The sequence below is a fragment of the Lutra lutra genome, chromosome 8 (genome assembly GCF_902655055.1).
Source record: "Lutra lutra chromosome 8, mLutLut1.2, whole genome shotgun sequence".
Taxonomy (NCBI): Eukaryota; Metazoa; Chordata; class Mammalia; order Carnivora; family Mustelidae; genus Lutra; species Lutra lutra.
The window spans coordinates 18,953,627-18,971,706 of NC_062285.1; the positions used below are offsets into that span (position 1 = coordinate 18,953,627).

Below are 18,080 nucleotides of genomic sequence, written 5' to 3' on the forward strand. Positions count from 1 at the left end.
GTCACTTATGGTTTGTCTCCCTCCCAATCTCATCTTGTTTCATTTATTCTTCTCCTACCCGCTTAACCCCCCATCTTGCATCTCCACTTCCTCATATCAGGGAGATCATATGATAGTTGTCTTTCTCCGATTGACTTATTTCGCTAAGCATGATACGCTCTACTTCCATCCACGTCGTCGCAAATTGAAATGGCAAGATTTCATTTCTTTTGATGGCTGCATAGTATTCCATTGTGTATATATACCACATCTTCTTTATCCATTCATCTGTTGATGGACATCTAGGTTCTTTCCATAGTTTGGCTATTGTAGACATTGCTGCTATAAACATTCGGGTGCACGTGCCCCTTCGGATCACTACGTTTGTATCTTTAGGGTAAATACCCAGCAGTGCAATTGCAGGGTCATAGGGTAGTTCTATTTTCAACATTTTGAGGAACCTCCATGCTGTTTTCCAGAGTGGTTGCACCAGCTTGCATTCCCACCAACAGTGTAGGAGGGTTCCCCTTTCTCCGCATCCTCGCCAGCATCTGTCATTTCCTGACTTGTTAATTTTAGCCATTCTGACTGGTGTGAGGTGATATCTCATGGTGGTTTTGATTTGTATTTCCCTGATGCTGAGTGATGTGGAGCACTTTTTCTTGTGTCTGTTGGCCATCTGGATGTCTTCTTTGCAGAAATGTCTATTCATGTCCTCTGCCCATTTCTTGATTGAATTATTTGTTCTTTGGGTGTTGAGTTTGCTAAGTTCTTTATAGATTTTGGACACTAGCCCTTTATCTGATATGTCATTTGCACATATCTTCTCCCATTCTGTCAGTTGTCTTTTGGTTTTGTTAACTGTTTCCTTTGCTGTGCAAAAGCTTTTGATCTTGATAAAATCCCAATAGTTCATTTTTGCCCTTGCTTCCCTTGCCTTTGGCGATGTTCCTAGGAAGATGTTGCTGCGGCTGAGGTCGAAGAGGTTGCTGCCTGTGTTCTCCTCAAGGATTTTGATGGATTCCTTTCTCACATTGAGGTCTTTCATCCATTTTGAGTCTATTTTCGTGTGTGTTGTAAGGAGATGATCCAATTTCCTTTTTCTGCATGTGGCTGTCCAATTTTCCCAACACCATTTATTGAAGAGGCTGTCTTTTTTCCATTGGACATTCTTTACTGCTTTGTCGAAGATTAGTTGACCATAGAGTTGAGGGTCTATTTCTGGGCTCTCTATTCTGTTCCATTGATCTATGCATCTGTTTTTGTGCCAGTACCATGCTCTCTTGATGATGACAGCTTTGTAATAGAGCTTGAAGTCTGGAATTGTGATGCCACCAACTTTGGCTTTCTTTTTCAATATTCCTTTGGCTATTTGAGGTCTTTTCTGGTTCCATATAAATTTTAGAATTATTTGTTCCATTTCTTTGAAAAAAAAATGGATGCTACTTTGATAGGAATTGCATTAAATGTGTAGATTGCTTTAGGTAGCATAGACTTTTTCACAATATTTATTCTTCCAATCCAGGAGCATGGAAAATTTTTCCATTTCTTTGTGTCTTCCTCAATTTCTTTCAGGAGTACTTTATAGTTTTCTGTGTATAGATTGTTAGCCTCTTTGGTTAGGTTTATTCCTAGGTATCTTATAGTTTTGGGTGCAATTGCAAATGGGATGGACTCCTTAATTTCTCTTTCTTCTGTCTTGTTGTTGGTTTAGAGAAATGCAACTGATTTCTGTCCATTGATTTTATATCCTGACACTTTACTGAATTCCTGTACAAGTTCTAGCAGTTTTGGAGTGGAGTCTTTTGGGTTTTCCACATATAGTATCATATCATCTGCGAAGAGTGATAGTTTGACTTCTTCTTTGCCGATTTGAATGCCTTTGATTTCCTTTTGTTGTCTGATTGCTGAGGCTAGGACTTCTAGTACTATGTTGAACAGCAATGGTGATAACGGACATCCCTGTCATGTTCCTGACCTTAGAGGAAAAGCTTTCAGTTTTTCTCCATTGAGAATGATATTTGCGGTGGGTTTTTCATAGATGGCTTTGATGGCTTTGCGGTGGGTTTTTCATAGATGACTAGAGGTATGTGCCCTCTATCCCTCCACTTTGAAGAGTTTTGATCAGGAAGGGATGCTGTACTTTGTCAAATGCTTTCTCAGCATCTATTGAGAGTATCATATGGTTCTTGTTCTTTCTTTTATTAATGTGTTGTATCACATTGATTGATTTGTGGATGTTGAACCAACCTTGCAGCCCTGGAATCAATCCCACTTGGTCGTGGTGAATAATCCTTTTAATGTACTGTTGAATCCTATTGGCTAGTATTTTGGTGAGAATTTTTGCGTCTGTGTTCATCAAGGATATTGGTCTGTAGTTCTCTTTTTTGATGGGATCCTTGTCCAGTTTTGGGATCAAGGTGATGCTGCCTCATAAAATGAGTTTGGAAGTTTTCCTTCCATTTCTATTTTTTGGAACAGTTTCAGGAGAATAGGAATTAGTTCTTCCTTAAATGTTTGGTAGAATTCCCCCGGGAAGCCGTCTGGCCCTGGGCTTTTGTTTGTTTGGAGATTTTTGATGACTGTTTCAATCTCCTTACTGGTTATGGGTCTGTTCAGGCTTTCTATTTCTTCCTGGTTCAGTTGTGGTAGTTTATATGTCTCTAGGAATGCATCCATTTCCAGATTGTCCAATTTGCTGGCATAGAGTTGCTCATAGTATGTTCTTATAATTGTCTGTATTTCTTTGGTGTTAGTTGTGATCTCTCCTCTTTCATTCATGATTTTATTTATTTGGGTCCTTTCTCTTCTTTTTGATAAGTCTGGCCAGGGGTGTACCAATCTTATTAATTCTTTCAAAGAACCAGCTCCTAGTTTCGTTGATTTGTTCTGTTGTTTTTTTGGTTTCTATTTCATTGATTTCTGCTCTGATCTTTATGATTTCTCTTCTCCTGCTGGGTTTAGGGTTTCTTTCTTGTTCTTTCTCCAGCTCCTTTAGGTGTAGGGTTAGGTTGTGTATCTGAGACTTTTCTTGTTTCTTGAGAAAGGCTTGTACCGCTATATATTTTCCTCTCAGGACTGCCTTTGTTGTGTCCCACAGATTTTGAACTGTTGTGTTTTCATTATCATTTGTTTCCATGAATTTTTTCAATTCTTCTTTAATTTCCTGGTTGACCCATTCATTCTTTAGAAGGATGCTGTTTAGTCTCCATGTATTTGGGTTCTTTCCAAATTTCTTCTTGTGATTGAGTTCTAGCTTCAGAGCATTGTGGTCTGAAAATATGCAGGGAATGATCCCAATCTTTTGATACTGGTTGAGACCTGATTTAGGACCGAGGATGTGATCTATTCTGGAGAATGTTCCATGTGCACTAGAGAAGAATGTGTATTCTGTGGCTTTGGGATGAAATGTTCTGAATATATCTGTGATGTCCATCTGGTCCAGTGTGTCATTTAAGGCCTTTATTTCCTTGTTGATCTTTTGCTTGGATGATCTGTCCATTTCAGTGAGGGGAGTGTTAAAGTCCCCTACTATTATTGTATTATTGTGGATGTGTTTCTTTGATTTTATTAATTGGTTTACATAGTTGGCTGCTCCCATGTTAGGGGCATAGATATTTAAAATTGTTAGATCTTCTTGTTGGACAGATCCTTTGAGTATGATATAGTGTCCTTCCTCATCTCTCACTGTAGTCTTTGGCTTAAAATCTAATTGATCTGATATAAGGATTGCCACTCCTGCTTTCTTCTGATGTCCATTAGTATGGTAAATTTTTTTCCACCCCCTCACTTTAAATCTGGAAGTGTCTTCGGGTTTAAAATGGGTTTCTTGTAGGCAACGTATAGATGGGTTTTGTTTTTTTATCCATTCTGATACCCTGTGTCTTTTGATTGGGGCATTTAGCCCTTTAACATTCAGGTTAACTATTGAGAGATATGAATTTAGTGCCATTGTATAGCCTGTAAGGTGACTGTTACTGAATATTGTCTCTGTTCCTTTCTGATCTACTACTTTTAGGGTCTCTCTTTGCTTAGAGGACCCCTTTCAATATTTCCTGTAGAGCTGGTTTGGTGTTTGCAAATTCTTTCAGTTTTTGTTTGTCCTGGAAGCTTTTAATCTCTCCTTCTATTTTCAATGATAGCCTACCTGGATATAGTATTCTTGGCTGCATGTTTTTCTCGTTTAGTGCTCTGAATATATCATGCCGGCTCTTTCTGGCCTGCCAAGTCTCTGTGGATAAGTCTGCTGCCAATCAAATATTTTTACCATTGTATGTTACAGACTTCTTTTCCCAGGCTGCTTTCAGGATTTTCTCTTTGTCACTAAGACTTGTAAATTTTACTATTAGGTGTTGGTGTGTGGACCTATTCTTATTGATTTTAAGAGGGGTTCTCTGCACCCCCTGGATTTTGATGCTTGTTTCCTTTGCCATATTGGGGAAATTCTCTCCAATCATTCTGTCCAATATACCTTCTGCTCCCCTCTCTCTTTCTTCTTCTTCTGGAATCCCAATTATTCTATGTTGTTTCGTCTTACGGTGTCACTTATTTCTCGAATTCTCCCCTTGTGGTCCAGTAGCTGTTTGTCCCTCTTTTGCTCAGCTTCTTTATTCTCTGGCATTTGGTCTTCTATATCGCTAATTCTTTCTCCTGCCTCATTTATCCTAGCAGTCAGAGCCTCCATTTTTGATTGCACCTCATTAATAGCTTTTTTGATTTCAACTTGGTTAGATTTTAGTTCTTTTATTTCTCCAGAAAGGGCTTTTATATCTCCCGAGAGGGTTTCTCTAATATCTTCCATGCCTTTTTCGAGCCAGGCTAGAACCTTGAGAATTGTCATTCTGAACTCTAGATCTGACATATTACCAATGTCTGTATTGATTAGGTCCCTAGCCTTCGGTACTGCCTCTTGTTCTTTTTTTTTTTGTGGTGAATTTTTCCGCCTTGTCATTTTGTCCAGATAAGAGTATATGAAGGAGCAAGTAAAATACTAAAAGGGTGGCAAAGACCCCAGGAAAATATGCTTTAACCAAATCAGAAGAGATCCCAAATCGTGAGTGGGGAGAAATGGGATAAAAAGAGGTTCAGAAAGAAAAAAGAAAAAAAAAGAAAAAAAAAACAATTAAGAAAAGAAAACGAATAAAGAAAAAATATAAAAAAGAAAAAAATATATATATTAGATAAACTAGTTAAAAAACGTTAAAAAAAGGAAAGGGTAAAAGTTAAAAAAAATTAGCAGAAGAAGAGAGAAGAAAATTTGAAAAAGAAAAAAAATTAAATTAACTGCAAGACTAAAGAATCATGGGGAGAAAGCCATGATTTCCGTGCTTTGCTTTCTCGTCCTCTGGAATTCCGCTGCTCTCCTTGGTATTGAAACCGCACTCCTTGGTAGATGAACTTGGTCCTGACTGGATTTCTTGTTGATCTTCTGGGGGAGGGGCCTGTTGTAGTGATTCTCAAGTGTCTTTGCCCCAGGCAGAGTTGTACCGCCCTTACCAGGGGCCGGGCTGAGTAATCCGCTTGGGTTTGCTTTCGGGAGCTTTTGTTCCCTGAGCGCTTTCCGTAGAGTTCCGGAGGACGGGAATGAAGGTGGTGGCCTCCTGGTCTCCAGCCCGGAGGAGCCGAGAGCTCGGGGCCCCACTCCTCAATGCGCCCTCAGAGAACAGCGCCCAATTACTCCCCTCACCCTGGCCTCCGGCCACGCTCGGAGCTGACCAAGCCTGCGAACAGTTCAAGGTAACCCTGAGCTGAGAGCTCGCTCCTCGGCTCTGTCTCTGTAGCCGGCTTCCCTGTTCTAATACCTGCAAGCTCTGCGACACTCAGCCACCCCGATCCTTCTGTGACCCTGCGGGACCTGAGGCCACGCTGACCCCTCGTGGGCTTCACCCTGGTTTAGCCTCTGGAGTGATGTCCCTCAGCAGAACAGACTTTTAAAAGTCCTGATTTTGTGCTCTGTTGCTCCGCTGCTTGCCGGCAGCTGCCCCCTCCTGCCGTGGTCTATCTTCCCATCGCTTTGGATTCACTTCTCCGCCAGTCCTACCTTTCAGAAAGTGGTTGATTTTCTGTTTCTAGAATTGCTGTTCTTCTCCTCTTCGATCTCCCGTTGGATTTGTAGGTGTTTGTAATCTTTAGATAAGCTATCTAGCTGATCTCCCGCTACCTGAAGTAGTCTCAGCCTGCTACTTCTCCGCCAACTTGACTCCCAGAGCAAGAGAGAGAGTCTTAAGCAGACTTCACACCCAGTGTAGAGCTGGACACGGGGCTTGATCTCACAACCCTGAGATCATGACCTGAGCTAAAATTAAGAGTTGGATGCTTAACTGACTGCAGCACCAGGGGTCCCCAGTTTTCTTGATAATCCAATGTTATCATGAACATGCTGGTCTCTGTCCCTAGAAGCTCATGGGCAGGGGTTTCCAGGGCCTGAGAATACTTGGGCATGGAGCTGGTGGGCTGCAGGACATGTCATCGTTGGTTTCACTTCCGCCTCTGAATTCTTTTCCTTTCAGTTCGTCATCTGACAATTTATCAGTCTCTGGTTGCACCCAGTTTCTTTCACCCGACGTGGCTTCTTGGCTTTTCTGTGTTGTGGTTTTCATTTTTTAAAAAATTTTACTGATACTGTTAGAATATCAAGAATTGTGGTACTTGCAGTATCTGGGGGAGAGAATTTATTTCTCAGAACGAGCACATCATTCAGTTTGCAGCTGCTTACCTTTTGTTTTTGAGGAGTCTTCCTTATCGGTCACTGTGAGCCTTTTTCTTAAGTTGGGCCAGAACCGGGGCGCCTGGGTGGCTCAGTGGGTTAAGCCGCTGCCTTCGGCTCAGGTCATGATCTCGGAGTCCTGGGATCGAGCCCCGCATCGGGCTCTCTGCTCTCTCGGGGAGCCTGCTTCCTCCTCTCTCTCTGCCTGCCTCTCTGCCTGCTTGTGATCTCTCTGTCAAATTAAAAAAAAAAAAAGTATTTAAAAAAAAAAAAAAAAAGTTGGGCCAGAACCTTGCTGGCATCCGGGCTCTTCCTCTGCATGAACTTGTGAGTGCCGTTAGCCGATGAGCCCAGACAAAATATCACTGAGCAAGTCCAGGCTGGCAGCAATGATCATATTAAGCAACAAAGGTCATTTTTGAAATTTAGTGGGAAGGACAAAGCTAATTTGCTAGTGACCTTCTGCAGGCATGTCCTTGCCTGATGCTCTCATGTGTTAACTTTAACCACCCAAACATTACATAGCACGTTGCCCTTTTTTTTTTTCCGTTTCTTTTTCTGTTTTATAGCTGAGGATCAGGAGTATTCGAGAAATTGAACAAATAAAGATCACAGGACAGAATTAAGGTTTAAATTCAGGTCTTTTGATTCTTAGCATAGGGTTCTAATCAGTAGTACAGGAAGTTTGTGTGTGTGTGTGTGTGTGTGTACGTGCACAAGCGTGTGTACATAGCATGTAATATTATGTTGCATTCAGCATTTGAAATACATATCTAAGTTCCTTCTGAAGAAAATATATCAAATCAAATTGCCTATTGTGTGTATTTCTTACCTATGACTTAACAAATGCATTTTCGAAGTGGCTTCGTTCAGTCTTGAAGAGATGATCCTAAAAGATGCTAAGACAGCATTGCTTTTCAGCTGCGGCCCATTCTTTTTCTGAGCTCCTGGCGCATCTTAAGTTCTGCCCTCCCTCCTCCTGCATCCTTCCTGCCCTGTACTGACAGGAGTACATGGCTCCCCACATTGGTCTTCTGGGGAAGCCAGGATCTGGGGCTGGGCCCAGGAATTCTCTCTGTCTTCTGTGGTCCTGGGTGGGCTCTCCGATAGGGAACAGTGAGGGAGGAGGTACAAAATTGCCTGCTCCCTAACCAGTTTCTAGCTTCTCTCCTGCTCTCCTCGAGCAGGTTAGTGCCTGTCAAACCAGACGCCCAGCGTGTCCCTGCGCTGCTTACAGTCCTCACCCCTCAGGTCCTGTTGAGATGCCACCATCTTACTGGGGCCCTCTTGGACAGCCCTATCTCAATGGACAGAATTCTTGGCCCTTCTCATCTCATCTTCTCACTTTGTTGTTCTCTTAGCACTTACCACTAACATACCGTTTATTCAGCTTCCCTAGGTCTTGTGTCTTTTCCATCTCTCCCACTGTAATGGAAGCACCAAGAGGGCAGAGATCATGACTGTTGTCTTTGCTGTGCTGTTCCCACACCTGGAACAGTACTTGGCTTATAGTAGGTGCTCAATAAATCTCTCTTGAATGAACAAAGGATTGAATGGGTGAACATTTGAGGGGATTCCAAAGAATGACATTCCTAAGATATACTGCCATTGTTGTTCATGAAATTATAGTGAAATACTTTTTAGCAGGAGAGTAGGCAAGAGACCAGAGGTGATCATTTTCTATCCAGTGCTGATGTATAAGGGAAGAAAAGGCATTTTTGCTGGGGGAAGAGCTGGAGCTTCAAAAGGCAGCATATATGAGGTTCAATGAATACAGAAGTAATGTTGACAAAGTTAATATGGGATAGCACTGCTTGTTTGTGTCTCCCTGAATCCTCAGTATGATGACATTTGGAGGTGAGGCCTTGGGAGGTGATTCGATCATGGGGTCTTTTGTAGAAGAGAGCTCCCCCGCTCCTGCCACCATGTGAGGACCCAGTGAGAAGATGGCCATCTGTGAACCGGGAAGCAGGCTCTCACCAGACACTGACTCTGCCTACCCCTTGATCTTGGACTTCCTGCCTCCAGAACCAGGAGAAACAAGTTCCTCTTGTTTATAAGCCACCTAGTCTATGGCATTTTTTTCTTACAGAAGCCCAAATGGACAAGCAGTAAGGCTAGCAATTTTTTTTTTTCTGAATCTGATCTAGATTTGTGTTTCTCAGTTTAATGTCCTGGTCTTCCCTTGTCTGCACCCCGCTGCCCCCACGGTTGGCTCCTGCCGGATGGAGCCATGTTTCAGGCCCTGCATATGTAGTTCTTTTCTTACCTCTGGAACTGGGCCTCTCCACCGTCACCCCTCTCCTTTCTCTTTCTCTTCACCCTCCCTTCTTTTTCTTAATCATTTGCTAATCAGCTCCCATGGGCTGGGAGCCTAGGCTAGGCTAGGTTTTGGGATTAGAATGATCATGAAGACTTTGCCCTCATCCCTGAGTTCTGTGTGTTCTAGAGCGGAGGGCTGAGACCCCATTTTAAGTACAGTTAGCATGAGAACGGCTCTACCAGGCAGGTGTAAAGCTACGGGGCTCGAGACTGGGGGGAGGCCAGCTCAGCTCACAGAGGAGCATCACCGGCGCTGCACTTTGATGAATAAAGGGATTATGCTTCCCATGGGCTCAGGGTAGGGAGCAAGAGAGAACATTCTGTCAGTGACAGGGAACCCCCAGTCGATTTATGAGAATACTCTTCATCCAGTTCTTACAGATTTGCACAGCATGTGGTGTGACTCTTGGCAAAGACAGATTGTCGCCCAGCACCTGCACAGATGGGGCTCAGAATTCATCTCCACCTGTGTGATCACCAGATGACATATCCGAGGTGCCATGTAGGGGTCTGATCGCTGGCACAAATCCAACAACAACAACAAAAATCAGTTTCTGTTCTGGAATAGCTTGAGTAAAATTTGTAAATGTGAACTAAGAGCTGATTCTTAATATATTTTGCTTTGTGAGCTGTAATCTTTCTTATTATTGTAGCACTATTCTCTTTAATGTTTCATGATAAATATTAGATGATCCTTTCACATCAAGCAAAACCAATATAAGGATGGCAATGCTGGGAATTGACACAGCCCCTTATTCTTTCTAAATTTCTTTCCAGTGTTTTCTCTCACCCAATCTCCACAGATCTGTTAGTTAAGAAGTTACTAAAATCTCTACTTAGAGAGGAGGAAACTGGCTCAGAGAAGGTGAGGTGGCTGTCAAGTAATAGGGATGGGATGAGATTTCTAGGCTCTTGCCCACTAAAGCAGTGCTTTTCCCAAGATAGAATCCACTGTTTTTGTAAACTATTAAATCCTGTATCACAGTAGGAAGAATCAGTGGAGAAATTTACATGTTCATACTTACTGGGAAGCTTGTATGTGTGCAAACATTTTGGGCACGGTAAGAGTAGGTTGAATTAATCAGAATTCTTTGGATTACAAAGGGAGAGATAGATGAGCTCACTTAACTGAAAAACCTGGTGGCTGAATAGGACTTCCTTGAGGTCTCTTGCTTCGCTTGCCGTGGTGTTGGCTAGTGGTGGTGGTGCCTGGATGGTGACCAGCAGCTCCGGTTTGCTAGCCCAAACTAGCTGGAGCTGGAGAAAGAGCACCCCTTTCTCAAGGGTTCCTACCAATGTCCCAGACCTGGGGCTCATGCACATACGCTGCATTATGGATCCAATATGGGTCAATCTCCCGGCTTAAAGGTGCAGTATTCTCATTGGGAGGGTGGGGTCGTGTCGTGAGGGCAAAAATTGAGGGCAAAAATCCTGAGGGTGAAATTGAAGGGAAGATTCTTTTCCCTCTACCCTCTGATCTCTTTCTGTATCCACTTGTCTCTTGGAATCATGACTGGCAAATCACCAGATGCAATATTTAAAATTTGACCTAAATAGAGAGAGAGGGTATAAGTGGGCAGGAGACAAGAGAGGGGGTGACTATGGCTTGGAGCTCCCTGCACGGGGCAAAGGTGTACTTGGCAGGTGGCACTTGAGCTGGTCCCGAGCATCTGTGAGGCTTGCTTGCAGATCGTACCATTAAAAAAGATGACACATCTTCTAAAACTCTGCAGACTGATTACGGAGATGATTGTATACTGTACAATACTAGTCCCTTAATGAGTCAAGCCCAAGTCGGGTGATTCTTATGTGCCTTGCGGATGTGGGACGGACTGTTAAATTGTGGCCAGCTCAAAACCTATGGCTCTGGAACTTGACAGGTTTTCTTTTCAGTTTTTTTGCCTTGGGAATTTCCATTAGGAAAAAAAAAAAACCAAAACAACAACAACAACAAAAAAACCACCCTTAAACTGATCCCAAAAGAATATATGATTTTGCCTTCCCTGAAACTGGGGCTCGGGGTGTTAGAACCTGGCTTTTGGATTTTTCTTCTCACTTCCTCATACCTGTAGCTGTTATAACCTTGTCATCTTTGCCACTTTTCTTATTTGATGACTCTGTGCCTTGTGCTTACATCAAGTGAAGCTAAATGGCTTCCTTGCTTAGTTGGGCATAAAACCCCAAGAATGTGTGGGTGTGAGTATTTTCACTCGTGCTGGGGGAGTGAGGGGTACGAGGCTAATCTCATTCAGCACTTTCTGTAAAAGAAAAACTATGCACGTTATTTGACCTTTTATTTATGGAAGTAGTAAGAGTAAGGGCTTTATTACTTTTATAAATTTAGATGAAAATATGGAGAAAAAGTGAGATATTCTTAAGCTACCAGTGACGAGGGAATCTAGACCTTTCTATTTGTAGCCATCTGGGATCTTTTTTTTTTCTTTCAAGCTTTTCTGGTAAAAGGGAATTTTTCAGAGGCCCCAAGGACGAAAATACCTGGGGGAATTGAGTGTTTAAACACAGACATGACTCAACAAACGCAGTCATTCTGTGCTCAACTAAGTGAACCTTTCAAATTTATATAGAAAGTTGCACTTACAGAATCGTATTTTTATTAGCCACCCTAAATGTTAGCTATTAATTGAAGTGCTAATTTGAACCTAATAATTATGAATGTAAAATGAAGATTATCTGGGTTATCAAAAATGTGTTTCCATATCACTTAATATTTAGATTTTAAAGAAATAAGAACAGTCCAAGTGATGTAGCGTGTCAGTCATTAACAAGCAGCATAGTTAACTGGTGTGACAGTTGTTGTCATTATGCTAATAACAGGAGATTGGGCTCTAGTAAGGTTAAGCATCAGCGATTCCAGTCCCTCGAGGAAACTGTAAAATTCAGCTTCACTGGGTTGTAATTAGAAAAGAAGTGTATTTAAATACCGGAAAAAAAAAATCTTAGGTACCTCAGCACACAGTGTGCCAGGAGCATGTGCTGGAAGTCTTTTAATCTCTAGGTGTGGCTTATTTTATAAATATTTCCATTCGCATTTACATACTTGACACTTGGCAATATAGCATTGTATAACCATATCCATATGTTTTGCCTTATGAAATAGAATGAACACTTTGTAAGGACAGGGCTGGCTGTTGATGATTCTCTAGGTCTTCTGCCTCTGTAGTGCAGTGATGCTTAGTCACTGACAAGATGGGCACGGGAGCAGATTCAGCTGTCTTTTCCCACACTTTTGTCTTGAGCAATAGTACAACTATTGAGGGAGGTAATAGTAATGATTATGGAGGCCTTGCTTGCTTGCTCACAGTTAGGTTTGTAACTTAGGACATTTGATCCCATCCTTATGACTTATTAAATAGCCTTATTTAAATATTGTTGCTGTTATCGCCGTTTGATGGATGGGACCACTGAAGCACAGAGTAGTTAAGTGACTTATCTAAGGTCACACAGTCAGTGACCTTGTTCGGATACAAACCAAGCAGTCAGAGTGTGCTTGGCGGCCTCTCCCTCTGCCAGCTGCTGATGGAGTTGGGTCTGGAGGCATTGCCCAAGTGTAGCTTCCTTGGCCCTGGCCTCTCCTGAGTGGGATTTGTGACTCTTTGGTTTACTTTTCTTTTTCGTTCTTTTGTTCTCTCTTCTGGTAGGTCAAGTACAAAAGAGATTTTGAAGAAAGCAAAGGGAGGGGCTTCAGCATTGTTACGGACACTCCTGAACTACAGAGGCTGAAGAGGACTCAGGAGCAAATCAGTAACGTAGGTGACTGCTTGTTTGGTGATGCGATCGCCCTGACTTGTGTGTCTGGGTGGGAGAATGATACTGGGATTTGGAAGTGTTCTTGGTGCTTTGGTGTGCAAGCGGGGCTCAGAGTTCCTAAAGTATGTCAGGTGCAACTGTTAGATTGCTTCCCTTTGATTTTGTCACAGTTATCGAGAGCCTAGCACTTTCATAGCAATGACTACATTTCTGACTATATACTTAATGTATTTAATTACATTGATTTTCTAAATCAATTTCCTAAGTAAATCAATTTAATTAAATAAATTAAATGTGTATTTAGACAGACAGTCATTGCTATTAAAAGAGGTATTGTAATTTAGCATCTTATTCCATTTTTAATGGTCCTTGGCTTTGGAATTTTTCCAAAATGGGACTTTTATAGTTAAATTTAAAAACCTGACAGTTCTTTTTTTTTTTTTTTTTGGCTGGGGATAATCATATAAAAATATACATATAAGGCTAAATATCTTAAGAAATCTTATATTTATTAATGTTGTGTATGTCAGGTTTCATACTTTAAACCAGATATTTGTTGAAATGATGCAATATGTTTAATTTTGGAAATAAACATTCACATATGAAACTGCTTTGGTTTTGAAAGCTGCGTCATGTTAAGTAATATATTTCTCTTGAAAAAGAAAATCGAGAGTAGCAAAAGTTCAAAATCTATTAGGGACTGAAAAGTGTTAATTCTGTACTACCTAAAGGTGGATAAATAGCTCGTCTTCACTTTTATAATTTATGCCTGTAATTATGTTTCTTCCAAAGTTTTATATGAAGTTTATCAAAATGTAATTTTTTTCAGAAAAATATCAGTTTCAGTGTTAGGTAGCCAAGAGGACAGATGAATGAAAAATAAACAACTGTATACATGATGTAAAAATATGTGCAAATATGCAAGATTCATGCCATTTTTCATGAGAAGTCTATCTTGTGTGTCTCTCGTACGGTCACTGAACTTTTGTGTATCCTGATGTTATAAATGATGCAGCCTTGATTTCTAGGAAATATTTAATTAGCAGATGGTTTATACTCATTGGTATTTGGCCATCATCACTGTATATAATGACAATTTGGAGATAGAATTGTAGTGTTTAATTTGAGAAAGAATTTTATTTGTGAAAAGTTCAAAACCAGAATGATATGATGTTCAAACAGCTTAAATAGAGAGTCGGGGGAGGCAGAGTAAACACTTTGTTTTGCCACATTCCCTAAAATTTATGCATTGTTTGCTCTTTAAATGGACATTTTACATTTGAAAGGACTTGTTTTTTCCTTTGAAGAGAGCAGGTTGAATTTTAAGGCTTCACGTTTTTGTCCCCTCATTTTCCTTCCCTGTCCCAACAACCCACTGGTCATACATTACTCCCCTCATCTTTCTTCCTATTCATTCTTTTTCTAAATTAAAAAAAAAATATTTCTGCTTTTTAAAATGAGAGATAGAGATATATATTCCACTACAGTTACATAGAGTAACATTTCTTTCTTTGGATTGTTTTTGGAAGACTTAAAAAAAAAACAAAAATAATTCGCACAAAAAAGTTATATCATAAATCGTAAACTATCACAGAAATTTATTTCGAAAAGAACTAAACATTTCACCTTGAGACATCCACGGGACAGCTAACATAAGGATTGCAATCAATTCAAAGGTAAGCTCTTTAATTTATATTCAAATTAAGTCAATATTTGTTTTTAATAAGAAGAACTGATCATTTCACCAACCTTTATCATTAGCAGGAATATACATTTTATTCAATACCAGAAGGTGTTTGCAGATCCATTCTTAATTTTGCAAAAACCCTTATGACACAGGTATGTATAAATCGGTATGTACCATGTACATAGTAGTATATGCAAAATACCTTTTGGATTAAGCTTATAATTTAGACAACATTGGTTATTAAAAGCATATAATTTAGATAACATCTTAATTTTTTTTTTTTTTTTTTTGGGTAATTGTCTTATGTTAGCCCCCATAGCAGCTTTCCAAGTGGTTCTTTTAGCCATGATGAGGTATATTCATGTTTGGATAGCAGTAAAGAATATAAATTTCATAATGTTATCATTAGGGATTTACTCTTGAAGAAAGGAAACTGTTAAATATTCTGAGGTCTAGTGAATTTACTATTCATTTATAAGGCTGCAACTTCATGAAATTTTTCCATGACTTCACAAGGTTTTCCATATTACTCAAGGATCTTGTTTTTTTTTCTATGAGAAACTTGGATTAATCTGAAAGGTGGTACTTTGGTTTAGTCCAATTTTCCACATTACTTTCAGATAAACTCAAATACTGAAACATATGGGCCAAATCCAGACAGATATTTTTGACAGTGGCCTGGACTGTGTCTGTTTTGAGAGGACGGGGGCTGAGAAAATGTTCAGACTGGTCTCCACCAGAAGTTTCCCACTGGAAGGGCTGGGATGAGCAGCCATTTGCTTCACTTTCTTATTTGTTTTGACTTTTGCTTACTTGTTTTGCTTATGTTACCCTTGACTGTCGTATGAGTTGTTCTTTTTTTTTTTTTTTTTCGTATGAGTTGTTCTAAGTTGCCTTTAATCCCTTTTGGACTAAAGAAAGTAGAGAGACATAAAACTGTGAATTTATGACACCTCCTAGGTGTTTTGGGTAATGTGTTGTGGATGAATGGGCATTTTTGATTGCTTGTATCTGTGCAAGTGTTATGAAATGTTATCTGCCACTCTCATATTCATTTGTGCAAGATTTGAAATCATTTGGAAATACCCACTCAGTCTGCATTTGTTACTGAGATGTGGGATAGAACACAACCATAAATTTGAAATTGTGTGTAATGAAAGGGGCGAGCATGGGTTTAGCCTTGACTTCTTTCTTTTGGGGTCTGTAATGATAGCATAGTGAATCTGGGGAGATTTATTAAATGCTACAGTTTAAAATTCTTCTGTTATATTACTCAGTATAGCTGCAGAAAGAGTAAGAAAAGAGGCAGGGTTTCAGAATTTACTGAATGGTTGGAAAGAAACAGAACTGGTTTCCTAAAAAAATTTTTTTCTGCACAATTCCAGAAAATGTCTAGTTGTGTCCTCCCACACCTTGCCAAATTCAAGGGCAGAAATCCAGAAATGGCAGAAATGACCTAGCATAGCTTCCCACCTTTGCTTATTTGTATTTTAGGGAAATGTTCTTAAAGGACAAGGTACAAACGTGTATTGAAGGAAAATGTGCCTTTGGACATTTTAAAAGCCCTCTTTCCTGTTGTCCTCATAGCTGTAGCTTGTGTGGGTGTCTATAAAGTCTGTTTCTAATTCAAGTGGTTACCACCTTCAAGTTTCTAAGCAGTGCGTTCAGGGTACATGCAATAGGAGAGCCCGGCAGCGTCACTGCCGACATCGAAGGGTGAACTCAGTCCAGCCTTGAGAAGATTATTGATGTGTTTCATTCTGCCTGTTTACACACTGATTTAAGCTGCACTTTTAATGAGCTGGGACAGTCTATAGATAAATTATGAAATAAGATGGTAAAGTCCAACCCCAAGAGACTTTTATAAGCTCTGTGCTGTAGATAAAATCTGGATGTTTATTTTCTAATTTATTTTAGGTAATGGAGAAATATATGGAGGGGAAGGGGGAAAAAAAAAAAACCCAGATGACAAAATCCTGTATTTTACAGATTGACTGAAATAGTAAGTATACCATTATGTGATTTGTCAAGATTTGTGTCTGTCCTTGACTCAGAGAGGAAACGTGTGTGTGTGTGTGTGTGTGTGTGTGTGTGTGCGTGTGCAGGCAGTGGGGCTGTGTGTAGTGGCTTCAGTGGGAATCTTTAGAACCCCCTTTCCTTAGCTCACTAGCCCACAGACAACACAGACACTGGGATTTTCACCTGCTCTATATTCTTTCTCTTACCCTCTCAGTACCTATAATTTTGGTTATCTTTCCTATTTCCCAAATGCCCTTTTTTACTACCATTTTCTATTTAGCGTATACATTCATAAGACGCTCACTTGCTTCACAAGAAAAGCTAAGATTGAAGCCTTTGGAAGAGAATCTCTCTGTAATCTGATACTGAAATGTAATTATTTTTAGTTTTTTTGATACAGCTACATAATTTTTCATTGACTTCTTAGAATGCAAAATAAATTATGTGCCCATTAATAAGCTCACATGGATACTGATGATTTAGTTCCCTGAGAATTTGTGAGTTAGCTTCAAAAATATTAGATTATTGGAGGTAAACGTGACCTAATAATTGAATAGCAGTGTCTATGGGCGATTAAAAGATTTGATTCAAAGTTGGGCTGAGTGGAAGGGTGAGCACGAGGGTAGGGATGATTATCTGGGGATCTGGTCTCTGTTTGTAATTTAAATAAATCATTTTGACAGAGACTGACTGTGGCCATGTTCAGGCTGCTGACGGTGTGAAATTGAGTTGTATGGTGGACAGAAGACAAGCAGGCAAGACAAATCCCCCAAGGCAAAATTTGTTATGTAATTGGGTCAACTCATGCATGAGAAATGCATGCTAATTGTAAACTGGTGGCAAAATTACAGTGTTTGAAGCAATTAGGTCTTATATGAACCCAAACAACCGATACGGAAGGGTCTCTCGTCCTTTTTACATTCAGCGAACATAAGTTTTCATCAAAAGGTGAGGGAGGTAAAAATAAGAAAGACATTCAGTGTTGACATAGAGTATTTGTTAATTTTGTTCCTTATGCAAGAAGCATAACTGTTTCCTGAGTACTGCAAAATGTATATGAAAGCTTCCGATTTTGAGTAGTCAATTCTAGTACACAAAGTACTTAGAAAGGAGAATAGTATGGTATTTTTGATATGACTCTTAACGGGGTTGATGATTGCAGATGAAATAGCAGCTAGTTATTAGGTCAGTGGCTTAGATTTAAGCCTTTGGAGGCTAGTATTTTCTTTTTTTAAAGATTTTATTTATTTATTTGACAGACAGAGATCACAAGTAGGCAGAGGCAGGCAGAGAGAGCAGGGGAGCAGACTCCCTGCTGAGCAAAGAACCCAATGCGGGGCTCAGACCCAAGACCCTGAGATCCTCTCCCTCACCTGAGCTGAAGGCAGTGGCTTGACCCACTGAGCCACCCAGGTGCCGCATGGCAAGTATTTTCACAGAGTGTGAATTTATATGTCACTATAATGGACTGTACTTTATCTCCAACTTATCTTAACTAGTAACTCTAGTGTTTCCCTGAGTCATCATGGGTCGGTAGCATCATCTTTAAAGCAAAGATCAAATATGCCTAAGAAAGTGATAGGAAAATAACATGTATTT

At 40.2% G+C, this 18,080-nt stretch overlaps 1 protein-coding gene and 1 long non-coding RNA gene across 3 annotated transcripts in view; both read left to right on the forward strand.

The window, feature by feature from the left end:
* Positions 1-18,080, forward strand: part of NEBL (nebulette) — a 373,419-nt gene that overhangs the window by 180,445 nt on the left and 174,894 nt on the right. For both annotated transcript variants that reach the window (XM_047739980.1, XM_047739982.1), the window contains exon 4: positions 12,667-12,774. In XM_047739980.1, coding sequence (XP_047595936.1) covers positions 12,667-12,774 — 108 coding nt within the window. The remainder of the gene's footprint in view (positions 1-12,666; positions 12,775-18,080) is intronic.
* On the forward strand, positions 12,787-16,409 carry LOC125106234 (uncharacterized). Its single transcript, XR_007129283.1, has 3 exons — positions 12,787-14,451; positions 14,540-14,614; positions 16,380-16,409. It is a non-coding gene; the product is annotated as an uncharacterized LOC125106234 (long non-coding RNA).